The following is a 15042-nucleotide window of genomic DNA, read 5'->3' as shown; positions in this document are numbered from 1 at the left end:
TAGAAAGTGGATTTTGAGCACCAGAACGACTATCGTATTAGAGCCAATGTTAAAAACCGCCACGTTGATAAGCAGCTCCTGAAATACCATGAGGAAGCTTCCAGCACCCTCATTAAGGTCCAGGTGGAGGACGAAGATGAGCCTCCTGTTTTCCTCCTCCCATATTACCTATTTGAAGTCTTCGAAGGCGGACCGCAGGGATCATTCGTAGGCACGGTCTCTGCCACAGATCCGGATCAGAGGAACTCTCCTATCAGGTATGTTTGGAAGGCTAGTTCTGGCTTCCTAAATGAGTGAATCCAAGTTAGCTTGAAGATAAAATTTCACACAAATGTAACAGAGATGAATCTCTCTTTCTCTTCTTGGTAGTTTTCAAACTCGCAACAGTTTAACCTTGTGAAAACAGGAAGCTCACTATTGATAAAGTTGCAGTGAAATAAGCAACTGCAGTTGTGCAAGCAATAGGCAATCCCCAACCAAACTTCAGTGCGATCAGCTCTATTAATTGGGGGCAAGTAGGTGAGGGAAAAGAAACCATTGACTGCATCAGTTCAGAAGCAAAGCTGATGACCTATGGTCCATTCAAATACTATTTAATTTGGGACGCCTGGGTGGCTCAATCGGTTAAGCATCAGACTCTTGATCTCTGCTCAGGTCATGATCTCACAGTTCATGAGATCTAGCCCCGTGTCAGGTTCTGTGCCGACAGTGTGGAGACTGCTTGGGATTCTCTCTCCCTCTGAAAATAAATAAATAAACATAAAAAAATAAAAAATATTATTTAATTTATATTCCAAAATTGAGAAAGCCTTCACAGGATACCACTTAAAGTAGTAAAAATGAAATCAGTCCAATCAGTTAGAAATAACTATTAAACAGTATTTGCCATCTATTAAACTAGTCTATTTTCAGGTACTATACCTTCATTTTTTTCCCCAGTATTTGTGCTGTAAGCCTCGTTAGACAAAACAACAACAACAACAACAACAACAACAACAACAAAACCTGTTACATGTTTCCTTCCACTACCTTCCTTTACTCATCTGCTTTCAACTCTTCACAGTTCAGAGAATTATACAAACTTCCATGTACTTAGTAGATGCTGGTTACTGCTTTGCACTTTGTAGGGGCTATGATACAAAGAAGAAACTTCTTGAGAAAGAGGAATGCTCCCACTTTTCCACTGTAATCCCTAACACTGCCTTCTAATATGTCGATATAGTTCTTATTTAGTAATAGTAGTTTGAGTTATAAATGTAAGTATATATGTGGTATTACTTATATGTGTATACGGTTAAACCCAGTAAAGGAATGTAGATGTTTTTAGAAGTAATATATCTCTTCACCTACATATTGTTCTTTTGAGAATACTGAAGAATACATAACTCTAGAAAATGCTTTAAGGATCAAGATATTTATATATCATAATTTATTTTTTATTTATTTATTTTTTTAATTTTTTTTTTAACATTTATTTATTTTTGAGACAGAGAGAGACAGAGCATGAACAGGGGAGGGGCAGAGAGAGAGGGAGACACAGAATCTGAAACAGGCTCCAGGCTCTGAGCTGTCAGCACAGAGCCCGACGCGGGGCTCGAACTCACGGACCGTGAGATCATGACCTGAGCCGAAGTCGGACGCTTAACCGACCAAGCCACCCAGGCGCCCCTATATATCATAATTTATAATAATAAAGGGTTGGAAACAATGATCTAATTGTAGTGGTATAATTAAGGCAATGGATGATCAATGCTTGACAGTGATGCTTATGAACATAGCTAAAAACATTGCATGTGGGAGAGGGGCAGAAAGAGAGAGAGACAGAGGGAGGGAGGGAGGGAGGGAGGGAGGGAGAGAGAATTGCAAGCAGGCTCTGCATTGATAGCATAAACATAAAACTCGATCTCACAAACTGAGATCATGACCTGCTCCAAAATCAAGAGTCAGATACTTAATTGACCGAGCTAGCCAGGCACCCAAAAGGACTATCATTTAATGTCTCTAATGGATATTCTTTCATTTAGAGGTACCTTTTAAATAAGACTGTTTTTCATATGTTTGTTAGGATGAAAATAGCCCCTTGAACACATTTCAGTTGGTACTCATCCTTTCTTTCTTTCTTTCTTTCTTTCTTTCTTTCTTTCTCTCTTTCTTTCTTTCTTTCTTTCTTTTTTTGGAAGCACAATGTCCAAAAAAATGTTTGAAATCAAATACTAAATGATTTCAGTTTGAGTTTTAATGGGATACATCTTCCTTAATACTCATTCCATGGCAAGCCATATGGATACCAAAGGAAATGATAGGGCATTCTATTTTACCCTCAGCAGTGTTCCATTGTTTGGAGGAAAGAAATTAACACATAGTAAACAGATTAAATTATACATAATTCTAATAACTCGTATTACTTAGTTTTTCCTTCCATATAGGAATTACCTGTTATTTCTCTGAAGGGTGGAGATTCCCAGGCCCAGTTTCAACAAGTATTGGGTGAGATAACTGGCTTAACAGCTTGTTCTTGCCAGGTTGTCATTATTAAGGACAGAAAAGCTTGCGAAAATGTGCCTTGATATAAATTACAATAATAAGTTATGTGGTAAATGTTTAAGAAAAACCAGGGTGCACGTATGAAGAAAGAATGTAAAAATTAGACCTGAAAGGCAGGTGATGCGGTTGTTTTAAGGGGCCTCGTGTGCTAGGAATTAGAGTCCAGAAATTGTCTGTGATAACATTTCCACCCCAAAATTAATGAAGAACTTCATAAGGAATTTCCCTTAGGATTTTCATTTTTATCCCTAAGACTATGTATTACTGTATTGTTTAGGGTCCAGATATAGGGAATGTACCCTTTTGCCACTTCTGTGTATGACTCATTCTTTGGACATTATTGAAGTTTCCTTTTAACTGAACCCATGGTCAAAATTTGAAACATTTTATCAATATCACAATGACAGTATATTCTTTTCTGATAGAAAAACAAAAGCAGGTTCAACCCAAAGCAAGCGGGGGTCAGAGGGGAGCGGTAGTGGTGAGGAAGGAAATAAAACACAACAGAAGCAATGACTTTAAAAACAATAGAGAAATGCAAGGAAACCAAAAACTGATTCTTTCAAATGTTTGTTTTTTTTAATTAACATTTATTCGTTTTTGAGGGGCAAAGAGAGACAGAGCCTGAGTGGGGAAGGGGCAGAGAGAGAGGGAGACATAGAATATGAAGCAGGTTCCAGGCTCTGCGCTGTCGGTACAGAACCCAATGCAGGGCTTGAATTCATGGACCCAGAGATTGTGACCTGAGCTCAAGTGAGAGGCTTTACTGACTGAGCCACCCAGGCTCCCCTAGAAACTGATTCTTTCAAAGCACCAATACAATTGATCAGTCTTTAGCAAGACAGCCAAGTGGGAAAAAAGAAAGAATGGACAAAAGTTACCATGATCAGAAATGAAAGAGGGAACATAACTATTGTTCCCATAGACACTGAAGGATACTATAGGGAAATACTCTGAACGACTCCAAGCCCCTGAATTCAGACCCATTCCTTGAAATCCCTCCAAGGAAGCTACTGAAATTCAAGTAAAGAGGAAGAACAATCTGAGAAGTTATGTATGTGAAAAACAGGGAGAAACAGGAAGAGCTTTGGGGGTATCCAAGTGTCAGGGGTGTTCTCCTGTGGAAGGGGACTGTCTTTCACGTTTCAGCTGTGCACGAATGGGAGCACTTAATCCTTGAGACACCCAGGGGAGCTGTAGCCTGGTTGGAAAACTCTGACTTTTGTGTATGGGGTTGGCTATTATGTGTCTCAGTTGCTTTGTCTGTGACGTGGGGGTAGTACTTCTGTAGAGGTGCCTGAGGATTAAGGACGAGAGACACAAGCATCTGCAGAAGTATGCATGGAACGGGCCATTTGTTTATTCCATGTAGGCAAGAGCTGTTAGCAATGGCAAACTCATGCAGTGACATTTTATTCATTCAGCACTTTTGTAGGAATAAAGAGTTCCATAAAAAGGAATTCTGAAATGAACCAAAGATTGATCTTTTACACATCAAATCTTCACATTTTAAGCTTTTTTAGCCCCAGCTCTTTCTAAAATCCCTTGCACACATCTTTCCTTTCCTGAATGGTATGTATTGGCTATTATTTAAAATGTTCCTGATGACTCAAGGTCATCATTTTTAAAAACTTTTATTTGAAAATTTTATTTCAAACATTTAATCGGTTTTATTTGGAATGCATTATTATAGAAACAGGATATTCTAGATGATTAATACAAAATATTAACTGTTAAACTACGGTTGCTTTTTTTTTAATGTTTATTTATTTTTGAGAGAGACAGAGATAGAATGAGAGTGGGTTAGGGGCAGAGAGAGAGGGAGACACAGAATCCAAAGCAGGCTCCAAGCTGCCAGCACAGAGCCCGACGCGGGGCTTAAACCCACAAGCTGTGAGATCATGACCTGAGCTGAAGTCGGACACTCAACCGACTGAGCCACCCAGGCGCCCCATACGGTTGCTTTTTGTCAGCAAATCTCTTAAGGAGGAAACGTGACCATTTGGGGATATGTAAGTAAATTGCTTATTGAAGGTTTAAAAATGAATAGAGTTAAAACCAAATTCCTCTAAAGCTTAATTCTCTGTAATTTCTATTTTAATTCTCCCCTGAACACTAGTCTACAAATCAGTGTGATATTTTTAGAGACCTGTCAATTCGAGATTAAAATATTCTCATCTCTTGCCACATAATTATGGAAAAACTTACTGATGTCTCATCAAAGTCTTCAGAAATATACATGCAATGAGAAGTCATCACTGAACCCAAGTTATTACTCTTCTTTAATTTTTATTATTAATCATTTGCAAGCAGATAAGACATGCTGAGTACTTCAAAGGCTTCTTTCATTGTGGAGTTTGAGATCATTTTCCAGGCTTTGCATGAGGGAATTTTATCATCTGGCTTCTTTCCATGCATGCTCTAACAATAGCATATTCCATCTATTATCATTACTTTATATGTGTGTATAAATATATGCATATATATGTGTATACATGTATATGTATATATACACATATATATAATTTTTTAAAAAGTATCAGAGTGTTTCCTTTAAACAAACAAAACCAAACATTTCTCATATGTCAGCAATCAAGTAATTAAAATATGACACACACATTTAGCAAGCCACTGTATGGTGTAGGAAAGAGACTCAGAGCAGCCTAGGGTGAGGATATGCTTTACGTGGCTTCGAGGGAAAAAACAAAGGTTGGCAAGCATTCATCTTTACCCGTTTATTTGGATTTGTTAATTTTGCAAATGACATTTTCCCATTTATTTATTTACTTTTACGTTTATTTATTTATATTGATAGGGAGAAAGAACAGGGGAGGGACAGAGAAAGAGAGAGAAAGAAAGAGAGAGAAAGAGAGAATCCTGAGCAGGCTATGCACTGTCAGCGTAAATCCTGACACGGAGCTTGGTGCTGGTCTCGAACCCATGAACTGTGAGATCATGACCTGAGCAGAAATCGCGAGTCCAATGCTTAAACCAACCGAACCACCCAGGCGCCCCCTTTTACCATTTATGTTTAAATAAGTCATTCACATATTAAAGTTGTCTTTTGGGAGTAAGAATGAATTACATGTGTTTAGATTTAGCGTACATAAGCTCGAACCTCAGACTATTTTAGTTCTGTTTTTTTTTTTCTTTTTTCCTCTCTGAGTTAAATCTTAACCATATTCATGTACCTTTCTAAACACCGTTTGGCATTATGTCATTTAGCTATATGGAGCATGCATTTAATTTGTCTTATTGCCTTAAAATAGCTTAAATATCACAGTTCCCTAGGCAAAATAATAAAATTAAGGAATACTTTTTTGTTGTTGTTGTTGCAGGTATTCTATTACGAGAAGCAAAATGTTCAGTATTGATGACAATGGCACAATAATCACAACCAATGCTCTCGATCGAGAGATTAATGCTTGGTACAACCTAAGTATCACAGCCACAGAAAAATGTAAGTACTCATTTAGGAACCACACAGTGGTTCACCGAATATTGTAAACCATTCGGTAATCTCCAAATGTAGGGGGAACAGCTAGTTTAAAACGTTGTTGGAATTGGACTTAAATGATACATAATATGTCAAAATTCATGTATGTGTATTTTATTTTATTATTTTAGATTACCAACGTCTGTCTATTCCTTTTACAGCTTATGTGTATAGTTACCACTAACTGATTGATTTAGCTTAGCATAATACCCTCTAGCAGTCAGAGAAAGGCAAATACCATGCGATTTCACTCATATGGGGAGCTTAAGACACAAAACAGATGAACATAAGGCAAAGAAAAAGAAGGAAAGGAGGCAAATCATAAGCCACAAGAGACTCTTAAGAAAAGAGAATAAACTGAGGGTTGATGGAGGATGGTGGGGGGAATGGGATAATGGGCAGCAGTCATTAAGGAGGACACTGGTTGGGATGAGCACTGGGTGTTACACGTAAGTGATGAATCACTAGAATTTATTCCTGAAACCAGTATTACACTATATGTTAACTAACTAGAATTTAAATTAAAAATATGAAAAAATATACATATATTTGCCACTAAATACTTTAAGACTTTTTATTATGACAAATTGAATATAATTTTTACAATTTTTTAAATGGGATATAGTTAATATATATTTTCTGTGGGTCCTCTTATAAGTTATGAGTTTAATGAAAATAGAAAGTCTTATGTACATTCCACACAGAAAAAAAAAATCCACCCTTAAAAAAATTCTTATGGGTGGAAAGAAGTTGGAATTTTATTGCGTAGGAATCTTTCCCTTAGAGCAAATTTTTTTAATTTAGAGAAATGTTTAATTAATGTTCTACATTATTTTACTACTATCCAAGGAATAGTAAACCTAATGAGTGGGAATTAAAATTTTAAATTTAATGTTATTTAAAACTGACTAGTAATATCATTCCATTTAACCATAATCAGTTTAAACTGACTCTGTTAGTTCACAAGGGGACTATTCTAGAAGTCACATACAGGATGCCCGTGCCTTGTTCTATTTCTGGAAGAAAATGTTCGCTATACTCTTGGACATTAGGGACAGGATAACACTCCAACACAGCCTTTTAGAACTTAGGCATTTAAAAATAATCATATATCAATGAAATTATGAGAAAGAATATGGAGGATTCCAACAACAAACATCCATTGGTACATTGCAAACAGTAACATGTTTCCAAATTAAACACATAGTGAAAGTCGTGTTGATGGTCACATCTTCAGGAATTGGCGGTGACCAGTTTTGTTTGTGGTATGGCGTCGTCGTCGTCATCGTCGTCGTCGTCGTTGTTGTTTTCAGGTATAGGTAGATGATTCCATTTTCAGGTTGTAAAAATTAGATAAAATCATCCTAATTTACTGCTTGGATAGTGTCTTCGCGATGATCAATTAATTTGTTATTATTAAGTCAACCATTTTAATTCAAGCTCAAAGGAATAGATATAACGCAATATAAAAGACTATCAAAATCATTACTTTAATCCAATTGATAGGTTTCCTATAGTTCAGTAAAGAATTAAATTTGTGAATATGAAATGTTCTAGAATGCATCCTTTAACCTGTTTTGCATAATTTTTAATAATCTTGTTTGCCTCTGTGGCTTGTTCTTTTTGAAACCTTTAAACGTATATCTGATTCCTCACTTTATTGAGCACTTGGCAGGTGATATGGTGGAGTAGAGAGTGGAAAGCGTCTGTTGCATATTTTTTTGTCTTGCATTGAATAGCTCTATGGCAACACAGCAGGAGAACGGAGTCTGGGTTTTGAATTTTCCATTTAACTTAACAACAAAGGATGAGAAGCAAATGTTACAGGGAATACAAGTCTGCTGCAACAAAAGAAATGCCAAGGCTCTTGGTGTCAGAAAACACAAAGATGCTTATTCTAAACCAAGAAGCTTTTATTCATTGGGCTTTCTGAGAACAAATTATTTATAATATCACTATTTACCAAACTATTGAGGAAAAGAATTCAAATCAGTTCAAGGGAAGAGTGGATAGCTTGGAAAAAATGTTTCTCTATAAAATAGTTTTTTTTTTTTAGCTATTATAAGAGCATGTTTTAACAAATTGGTAGAACCTGTAGGCTTATTTTATATATAAGGGATAATTTTTGTAAAGATATATCATTTACTTTTTGTTAAATTAGAAGTGCTGCCATGTGAGTTCTGAGAAAGCAGAATCTTTAAAATAAAATGTATTATGTGTATTCTGAAACACAAAATATTCTAATATTTTATGAAAGAATACAAAAAAGGATGAATGAGTGATGGATATGAAAAGTTTGCAAAATAATCCAATTAAACCAAACCCATTAATTACATGGTTACTTTTTATCAAAAGGATGCCATGAAGATCTCTAAGGAGATATTGTTTGATGTAACTTTTTGTTGCCCAACCCCCCCCCCCCCACCCTTTTTTTAAGAACATGGAAGTAAATGGTAGCATTACAAAATGAAGCAAAAACAGTACACAAATCTCTGGGTTGCAAGATCACTGCTGTCCATAAAAATTATTAATTCAACATATATATGTATATTTACATTTATACTACAGAATATATTATCTAATCAATTTAATTATGTCATGGCATACATACTGTGTTCAGAGGTGATATCCCAAGATTCAGTGACCAGCACAATGGAAGTAGTCTTATAAACTGTTCCTCCTTACCAGCTTATCAACAGGCTTCACCTTATTAAGGAAAACAGTGGCTCCAAATGTTCTATGTAATGTACTTTTATGTATGTGTGTAGGTGTGTACGCATTTAATATTCTGGCAATAAAACTATTTCAATTGATAGTTTACAGTATTACTTATCACACAGGTTTACACTAAGGGCCGTAGATATTATAATAGTGTGTGTGTGTGTGTGTATATATATATATATATATATATATATATATATATATATATAGTAGGGAAAATAAAGAGGCAGTGACAATGGCTATAAAAACTGAGTACCATTTGTGATTCACAAGAAAAAAAAATGATAGCTTTGTCATGTTGTATCTTTAGATATTTGTTTATAAAACCTATATTTTGCAAAATGGTTGTGAGTATTGTTGACTACTCAGGAATTATATTTTATTAAATACGTTACTTTTATAATGACATATGCATATACACCTTGTGTGAAAGTACATTTAGTAGCACTTTTACGGCTCTTGATAAAAAATTGAGGCCACTTTATTCCTATTTCACAGAAGACAAATATGAAACTGCAGTTTATTTGCCCGACTGCTAAATGATGAATCCAGGGACCGATCACCATTAGATCTTATTCCCAAGCCTATGTCTAAATCTCATGCCACACTAGGCCACACTGTCTCTTACTGAGAACATGAAAAATGGTACTTGCTCTCAGTATTTTCTGATGTAAATATATGCACAGTAATCTCGATCAAATTTGATTTTTTTCATTTTTACTCTTAAAAAAATAAAGTTTAGGGACGCCTGGGTGGCTCACTGAGTTAAGGGTCTGACTTCGGCTCAGGTCACGATCTCGTGGTTTGTGGGTTTGAGCCTCGCATCGAGCTCTGCGCTGACAGCTCAGAGCCTGGAGCCTGCTTCAGATGCTGTGTCTCCCTCTCTCTCTGCTCTTCCCCGGTTCATGCTCTCTCTCACTCTCGCTCTCAAAAATAAACATAAAAAAATAATTTCAATTACTCAAACATGGGGTTTAAGTCTGTGTTGTACGACTTCCTCAAGGCCACCCACTGATCACCTCCATCAGTATGTTAGCCAAATTCTCCTTTGATACTGATTCTGACCGTTCTCTGAGGTTTGCTCATCTCATTCTGTACTGTTGTTTCGGCCATTTGTTGTTTCATTTATTGATGAAAGAATGTGTGGTTGGTAATTGATGGGCTGGTCATTGAAACGTGCGGTACAGTCATTAAAAGGCAGTTTGGAGGATGAATAATTTTTTGAATAGATTTTAAAGAACATTGTCTTATTGGGCAAAAGTATGTTAAAACATATTTTTTAAAATAAATTTGCTCTTGGAACATTAAAGTCAGAACCTATTCATATCATAATAATTGTTTTATGTTTGAAGATGGCGACATAAAATACATGTGACATTTAAAAACAATAAGTTAGTGTGGGCTTGAAAACATTTAAACTCTGTTGAGGAAAAGCAAGTAAATAGGGTTTCAAATAAATTCAGGTAAAAATAGAATAAAACAAGAGATTTATTAGATATGTAATTTTAGATACAGAAATTCATAAAATATGATTAGATCAACATTGAAAGCTGATCACTTGATGCAAAAAGTACCAATTTATTTAGTAAATTTTTACACTTAAAATTTTGTGGATCATAGAATATTGTATTAAAACAAATAATTATAAATAAAAGAAGATTAAAGTGCAGTCAAGGAAAACAAAGTTGTAAATGCCTGTGAAAGGCAAACTGAATATAAACTGAATATATTTATTTTACACAGAATTTAATACTTAGAAGTTAATCACTGTTTCAGAAATAAGTGATTAGAAATGTTATCAAGAACAGGAATTATACAGTTCATGCTGATCTGCTCTTGGCATTTTAAATCAGTTTCTTAGACTAAAATATATACATATACATATATATATATGTATATGTATATATTTTAGATAAAAGAGACTTGATAGTCCCACTGTTATTTTTATTATAAAGCTAAAAAGTTACACGATTGGGAATAAAATGTCAAAATAAAATATAATTAGATAAACCTTTGCAGAACCCCAAAGTTAGTGTATATTTAATTCATCCTTCAAGACGTGTTTGAATTTTTTTTTCATTTTTTTTAATTATCTAGAAGGAACTTTATAACCCCAAGTAACCAATTATCACATACTTTTTCTCTCTCTCTGGTATTTTTTTCTTACTCCACACAAACACATGTTACACAATTTTGGAGAAAATGTTCATAGGTGCCAAATTCTTATCCATCTAAAGACAACTGTTTGACCATATAAGTCTCCACAGTAATATGAACAGAACACCTGAATGTTGGAAAACCGGGAAGTCACAAAATCGTTACCGAGAACATTTGCTGTGCAAGATATACACCATAAAGCTTACAATGTAACAGTTATGCTGATTATAGGAAAGAGATGTTCCATTTTAACATTTGTTTTCCCAGCAAATGAAGGTCATTGTGCTTAGTCTCTTTCCTGGAAACATTCCCAAATTAAGCACCAAGCTATTTATTAGTATGCCAGCTAAGTGAATAAAAGTCCTAACTACTCTTAAATGAACATATATATATATATATATATATATATATATATATATATATATATATATTCATAAGTTCATGAATATATATATATTCATAAGTTCATATATATACATATAATAGTAGTTATACCAATTACCAATTATACCAATTTTGTAGTTATACCAATTTTAAACCTAAGTTTAAACAGAATTTCCAGGAAAAAAAGATAAAAACCTTAAATGAATTTCTTACTACTTTAAAAAAAAAATGTAGCAGAAGTAGTTTTTCTGTTTTACTTAAACAAAAATTTGTTCTGTGGCTATATATATTACATGGTTAAACCATAAAAAAATGTAAGCTCTATTTTTTTAAGTTTATTTATTTTGAGAGAGAGAGAGAGTGAGAGAGAGAGAGAGCGAGCCCAAGCCGGCGAAGGGCAGAGAGAGAGGGAGAGAGAATCCTAAGCAGGCTCTGCACCGTCAGTTCTGAGCCCAAGGAAGGGCTAGATTCCATCAACCATGAGACATTGACCTGAGCTGAAATCAGGGGTTGGAAGCTCAACCAGCTGAGCCACCCAAGCACCCTAAGCCTTAATCTTTGAATAGTTCTATCTTGAAATATCTAGAAATAACTATATCATAATGTTTTATTTATTTATTTTTATCCTGAGCATAACAACAACAGAGAAGAATCTCGGTGATAATTCTTAGGGTAAGCCGTCACCATCCTAAGGTGATAAATGGTAGAGGCTGGATTTTTTGGTATGTCATAAACCTGGCAAATTATAATTTTAATTAATTATAAGTTACACTTTTTATCATAATTGCAACTGTCATTTATTGGAAGAAATAATTACAGACTCTCATCCCAATCCAGAAAGCAATCCATCATAACGGAATAGAGAGAAACCAGTTTTATCGTTGAAAAGCATTAAACCAGGAATTTCATGTGCATTAGAGAAATCTGCTGAGATTTCCAAGACCGGAAGAAATTTCGCCCTATTATAGAATCAGACATCATGCTCTCAAGATAACCAAGTACTAGCCTTCAAGTAGGAAGACTTCACACGACGTATCACACATTGTTCCCTCTATGTTCACCGGGTAGCTGGCATGACCATCTGTGTTTGCTGCCCGGTTTTATCCAAAAGAAAACTAAAGTTCTCATACTTTGAGGACAAGAGGGTGTTTTGGACTTGGGTCAAAGCCTTTGCTGAAATTGGTTAGGCTCCTACCCTCCAACAGAAACTGGGAGTGCTATTTTCCTCTATAATTATATTTTAAAGAGTTGGCTCCCACTGCTTACGAAGAAAGGCCTGAGTTGTAAAGTTGGCAAGACATTTTTTTAATAGCTTTTAAAGGGTTACGTACATTTCAAAGAACACAAACAACACAACAAACAAACAAAAACAGAGAACACAAATTACAAGTTTCCTAAAGTAAATACTTTAAGAAGAGGAAAGAGGGAAAGTCTTTCCCATTATTTTCAACTGGAAGAATTAAGCCTCATTTTTGTTTTTTTAATGTATTTGTCCTTACAAATGACAACTGCAAATATAATGCTTTTCAAATAATGAACATGATATTACAAAGACATTAAAACAACAAAGATACCTTCCTCCCCTTGTTCTTTAATTATAAGTATCTTCCCACAGCATTAAAAAAACATTTAAGATAATGATATGCAAATATACAATATATCATGCTGCAATTTGCTTTATTATTATTTCACAAAATGTGGTGTCTATCACTCCTGATTAGTAGATAAATAAAATAATAATATTTAATATTTACTGCTTATGTATGTCCTAAGTAATTTTATAAATACTTTATATCTTTTAATTAATTTAATCTTTATAATGGTTCTATAAGGTAAGTTACTAGTATCTTTCTCATTTTACAGAAAAGCCACTGAGACAGTGGCTTTTTCTCAAATTGAGAATCAAGATTAAAATCTATTTTTATAGTTCATGGACACTGATACATTTATTACATTAACTCATCCATTTTTAATAAGCACACACAATTTCATAGTATGGTTGTAATTTATTTGTCAATTCCCTTTTGATATGCATTTGGATAATTTCCAGTTATTTGAGATGCAAAAAAAATGTAGAATAAATGAATCGGATCCCCTACTCTTTCTTTGTATGTATTAGTACCTTGGACCATAGCACAGGTTTCCCTAAGGAATTATGGGGTCAAAGATACCTGTAGTTTAACTCTTACCATCTACTGCCAGATTAGATTCTGGAAAAGGTTTACATCCTTGTTATTTTTCAGTACTCCTCCAGCACTGTCTCTGTTTTCCATATTTAACATAGAACCCATGGACTAAGGCATCATTGTCCTCACTGCTGGTGAGCCAGAGTGTTTGTTGATATTACGATAGAGCAGTGTTTCAAATGTGCACAGTTTTGCCTCCTAATACCTTTGACAATGTCTGAAGTCAACTTTGATTGTCACAACTCGGGGCATGGATGCTATTGGCATTTAGTTAGTGGAGGTCAGAGATGATGCTGAGCACAGGACAGCCCTCTCCCACCCTCACCCCTGCAAACAGAACTGTCCAGTCCAAAATATCAGCAGTGATGAGGTTGAAGAACACTGGCATCGATTATTTGTATATTCGCATCCACAAATTTCTGGTTTGTGATTATTTCCCCCCATTTTTTTTCATATCGACTGTCAGAATTTGAAAATTAGAGCTATTAAAATTTCACGTTATGATGCAAACTTTTTTCCAGATCAATGGTGTTTTGTTGTTGTTGTTGTTGTTTTTACTTTTTTTTGGGGGGGGCACATTTAAAAAATGTATTTAACCATATATTTCCATCCCTTCATAGTTTCTGTATTTCTTGACTCCAGAAAATCTTCCCAATTCAATGTATACATAAAACTTTACCTAGATTTTATTGTAATTATTTTCAAATGTATTTAGATCCTTATTCTTTTTTTTTTTTTTTTTTTTTTTTTAATACTTGACCAAACAGTGCTATTTAGAGACCTTACTGCTGGCTTTTTTAACTGCCTATTCTACATCAGCTATAACCTTAGGCCAGCCATTTAACTGTAATTTGTGGAACAAAATTCTCAATGTTTTTATCAGTAAAGTTGGGGACGATTATATATATATATAATTATATTTAATTTACATTTAATTTAATTTATTAAATTTAATTAATTTAATTTACATTTAATTCTGATATATATATATATAGCATATATATATATATCAGAATTAAATGCATTGATATACATACATTCAACAGTTGCTAGAGTTAGGAAGGTGTTCCTATACCTGCCCATCTTTTTCACTACTTTTTCTCATCAGCTCTAACTAGAGTCCTTGGCAGGTAAAAGGCACTTGATTAGTATTGGTTGAGTTGAATGTGTTGAGGACATTTTTTCCTCGGCTACTATTGGTAAATATATGATTGATAAATAGATCGTGTGCTTGGATGTCTTTTATTCAAGGAAAATAAAAATATACCACCCAGTCTCTAATGTAATTTTCATAACCATTTTTCCCCCCTAAAGAGAGCATTAACATTCTTTATTTTCATTCTGTTTAATCAATTTGCAGACAATGTGCAACAAATTTCTGCAGTTCCTGTGTATGTGCAAGTTCTTAATATTAATGATCATGCTCCCGAGTTCTCTGAATACTATGACACATATGTTTGTGAAAATGCAGACCCTGGTCAGGTAAGGACTTGCAATAAATTGCTAATGTCTAAACATTGCCATATATTATATATAATAGCTTTGGTCACTATT

At 34.5% G+C, this 15042-nt stretch overlaps 1 protein-coding gene across 4 annotated transcripts in view; it reads left to right on the top strand.

Moving 5' to 3' along the window:
• The window catches only part of CDH19 (cadherin 19), a 102782-nt gene that overhangs the window by 55885 nt on the left and 31855 nt on the right, over positions 1-15042 (top strand). For all 4 annotated transcript variants that reach the window (XM_019438134.2, XM_019438133.2, XM_019438135.2 and 1 more), the window contains exons 7-9: positions 4-257; positions 5883-6004; positions 14849-14970. In XM_019438134.2, coding sequence (XP_019293679.2) covers positions 4-257; positions 5883-6004; positions 14849-14970 — 498 coding nt within the window. The remainder of the gene's footprint in view (positions 1-3; positions 258-5882; positions 6005-14848; positions 14971-15042) is intronic.

The sequence above is a fragment of the Panthera pardus genome, unplaced genomic scaffold (genome assembly GCF_024362965.1).
Source record: "Panthera pardus isolate Hobbes unplaced genomic scaffold, ASM2436296v1 HiC_scaffold_15, whole genome shotgun sequence".
NCBI classification, from domain to species: Eukaryota; Metazoa; Chordata; class Mammalia; order Carnivora; family Felidae; genus Panthera; species Panthera pardus.
Note: the sequence above shows the minus strand (reverse complement) of the source record. Positions and strands in the feature narration are given on the sequence as shown.